Genomic DNA, 4,009 nt, shown 5'->3' with positions numbered 1-4,009 from the left:
ATAAAAGGAATATGATTACTTATGCAATATTAAAATATAATGTTACTATAGCAATATTAAAATAATAATAATATGAATCATAACATATTGTTTGTAGTTATTTTAGAGTCAAATAGTAATATTTATTTTTATATAGATCTTACTTTAGAGTCAAATAATAATGAAATTATAAATTTATTGATGATTTTTTTTTATTAATAGAATACTACTAACTATATCATGTTATGTAAGTGTAAAAAACAATGTTAGAAAAGTCGAGCAAGTTGTTAAATCAGAAAGAGGTTCCATATTAAGTTTATCTGATTTAAACAGTTAAACAGTATGATTTTATATATAATTAATAATTTTTAACAATATGAATGCACCGGTAACATATATGTTTTTAACCATGCGAATGCACGAGCAACATACATATTTTTAATCATAAATGCACATGTAATATGTGTTCTTAATCATGCGGCAAAAAAATACCATCTCATACAATTGCACAAATAACTTGCTAGTTTTGCATATAAAACCGTGATTGATGAACATTATACACTAATGAACTTAATATCAGTAACTGTAACTAACTATACTTTACAATATCACCCGTAGATCACCAGATCTCCTCCAGAATGGGCATCCATCAAAGCATGCTTATACCATTACTAGACACTAATCATGAGAAAAAAATATATACTGATAATGTAATATTTTTTATATTATTATTGTATTATTTATTTTTAATCATTATTAAATATTAAATAAAAGTAATATAAATGAGTAATGGATGATTACTGAATATCTATAAATCTCTGGACGGATAATCCATATATATTACACTATTTATATATTTCAATTCTCAAACATTGCATGAGTCATGTTGTTGACTATTATTTAAACTTGATTGCAACAAAATCTGTCCTGAATTTTTAAAGGTATTTTATTACATATTGGTCCAAACCTTGTCTGGAAATAAAATAACATCATTAAGTTGCTTAACTTGTAAACTGTTTTCAAGTTTTCACGGAAAATATTTGCACACCTTTGAAAAAATAAAAAGTCGAAGTGTCTTATTTTAGAAATTTGGTGTTGCCAACATAACATTTTGGTACGATGACAAACTTCTTTCCAACAACTTTTAGGTGATAATATATAATGACAGCATATTCAATAAGTGATTTTTCAAACTTGAATTGAAAAGAAAATGTAGTAAATAAATAAATGGAAGTATAAAAATATGATTATATTAATTATAAGTTATAAAAAAAGACTTCATTAAAAGAAAATATTATCAAATTAGTGATATTTCCCTATTAAAAGGGACTAGTACGAAAAATAGTCTTTGTCCAAAACAAAAGTTAATTGTAAAACTAGAGGATAAAATAGGGATGAGGATTATATGTCCCTATTATTGTTTCACTTTGTGTCCCTATTTATTTGGAAAACTTTATTTTATTAAAAATCATAAAAATAGAAATTAATTTTTTTATATTATTTTATGAACATGAGGATATGATTTTTTTTGGAATGGGTAAAAAAATGGAGAAAAAACCTTGTTAAGTACAGTTTATTGCTTTCTCTTCATGAGATATGTCTGGCACATGCATTCGGCAACTTCAAGGTTTTGATTTTGTAAATGTTGATAGAAAACATAGCGATCTCGAAGAGAATCAATTTGCTTCCTCCAAGAGAATCAATTGCAACTATTTGCTTTTATTCTACCTCCAAGAGAATCAATTGTAGATAATAACAAAAGGTTTATGCCAGAGAAAAACTTTCAAACAGTTTCATTTGGAGGTTGGAGCTCAAATTATGATCTTTAATTATCCTTCACATTGATAAAAGTAAAACTTTCCCTCCTTAGCTACCTTCTTCATATTTCAACGGTAAGCAAGCCCTTCCTACATAGCATTGACTATAAACAATCAATAAAGAAAATAGAAAAAAAAAATAAAAGAAGAGAAACTATTAATGGGTTTCATCCATTTGTGTTTACAGCATTGAACGACTATTAATATATTAGTAGAGAATATGAATTGCAACTTGTAGCACATTCATGAGCTCAAAACTCATGATATGTTTTTATTGGTGCATATTATAATAAAAGACTTGAGTTTAATATATAATATTGATTTCTCTCATTCATTCTAATATTAGGCAATTTGATGCAATAGTATATCAAGTATCCCAACATTTTGTTTACATATGCAATGTAAAATGTTAGGCCATTATATTAATTAGTCAAATTAAATTAATCTAATTTATGTAAAGTTTATGATAATGTACATAATTGTCATAAATAATATTGTGCAATTTTATTTGGACAAAATTAGAAATGGAACATTTTTCTTTACACAAGAGTTTGTATTGAAGTGAAAATCACTCTTGAAAAGTGTGAATTCAAATGGAAAGGATTTCAAGTCATTGAAATCAATTGTACATACATGATTTGGAAGAACAAAGAATCTACATGTTTCATCATGCACATGGGGTTGGATACAAGATAAATGATATATAAGTTTGTTCTTCATATTCGCTTTCACTCGTTCTCCTTTTGATAATTTAACATGAATGATCTTGGTTATATGATATTAATATTCATCTTAGAATAGTTATCCCACTAATTTATCCAATATTAGTCCCATGAGATTGGAGTCAGCTAAATGGATCAATGGCATCTTAATGATATATCATAGTATGTTTATTGTCAAAATATTGATCTCTAAATCGTTCTTAATTATTTCTTCTATAGTTTTTCTTGAATATGGTGCTTCTCTAGTATTGAAGTCTCTAATATTAGACTGTCTAGTACTAGGAATGTGAGAGAGAAGTTTCTCAAAATATTTAATTTAGAAAAATAAAAATTTGGACCCTTAAAATTTTATTTTTACCATGTGTGATAGTATTATTTATGTATTGGTCTCTCCATTCTCTAGTGCTTGAGACAAGCTAGACTCATTTTTTATTGGCATCCCTTTATCTTTAGAAATTGGGCTAACATCAGTTTTGATCAAATATGTTAAAGACTGAACAAAATTTCAGGTATCTTGCAGTCTTTATTGGGTAACTTGGGTCCTTGAATGTCATATAGTCCAATCAATGACCATGGAGAAAGCAAATAAGCAACAAATCTTTTCCAAGCTTTGTTCCATTTCAGGCACTCTAGTCCTACCTTTAATATTGTCTCTTGTTCTCTTTTCATTTTTAGTTTTCATTTCAATTTCTAAACCCTTCCCTTTCCTTCTTACACTATGTATTATCCTTCTATCTACCATGTTTCTTGTCACACTGACAAAGAAAAAGGGTTATCAAGAAAAAAATCTAGTCCATGATAAGCTGCAGAAAAAGGAGCTTCAGAATTCAATAGATGTTACTCAAACTGTGGTTAGCCAACAAAGTGAAAGTACGGAGAGTGAAAGCAGTACTGGCTCAATCATGTGTGGAAGTTTTGAGATTGATCACAATGGAAATCAAAATGTGAGTGTTTCTGATAACTCGGCTTCAGAAAATGATGATTATGATGATGAAGAGGAGGATAACCTTATTGAAATAAAGCTCCAAAGAAGCTTCTTATGTGATTTAGCTGAAGAACCAAAGCAAAAATTAGAATCCAATTTACCAGATTTTATGGAACAAGGTCTCATGGAGCTCTTAGCTGAAATTAATGAGGATGAAAACTTGATTGAGATTGATATTTCAATGGGATCTACCAATAGTTGAGATTACAGATTGAAGAAAGAGTTTGCAACATTAAGATATCAATATGTTCTTAGTGAGTGATCTTATTCATGATTTTCATATCAAGCTGCTAACTAATCCAAGTTATGATTTTTTTGTACTACTAAAGGTATTTTTTATTCTTTTTGGGTAAGAAATTAATCTCTTTCGGGGTGTATGACTACCCTTCCAACAAATATGGCTCTCAGGAATCGAACCATTAACATTTTGCTAATATTCGAGATCTAGTGGGGCCTTAAGTTTAAATCCATTATTTTTCTTCTTATGTTAAGTAAGATTTTGTGCT

General features: G+C 28.1%; 1 protein-coding gene across 1 annotated transcript; it reads left to right on the top strand.

Moving 5' to 3' along the window:
- The first annotated feature begins 3,003 nt into the window (after nucleotides 1–3,003).
- Nucleotides 3,004–3,805, top strand: LOC109338309. Its single transcript, XM_019575515.1, has one exon. It carries the CDS (start codon nucleotides 3,085–3,087, stop codon nucleotides 3,703–3,705), a length of 621 nt encoding a protein of 206 aa, XP_019431060.1. The 5' UTR covers nucleotides 3,004–3,084; the 3' UTR covers nucleotides 3,706–3,805.
- The last annotated feature ends 204 nt before the right edge of the window (nucleotides 3,806–4,009 follow it).

This window comes from Lupinus angustifolius, unplaced genomic scaffold (assembly GCF_001865875.1).
Source record: "Lupinus angustifolius cultivar Tanjil unplaced genomic scaffold, LupAngTanjil_v1.0 Scaffold_21_144, whole genome shotgun sequence".
NCBI classification, from domain to species: Eukaryota; Viridiplantae; Streptophyta; class Magnoliopsida; order Fabales; family Fabaceae; genus Lupinus; species Lupinus angustifolius.
This window is presented reverse-complemented; position numbering and strand designations above follow the sequence as displayed.

Excerpts from the sequence above, each read along its gene's own strand:
- LOC109338309 (XM_019575515.1), top strand. The coding sequence starts at position 3,085 with ATGACCATGGAGAAAGCAAATAAGCAACAAATCTTTTCCAAGCTTTGT.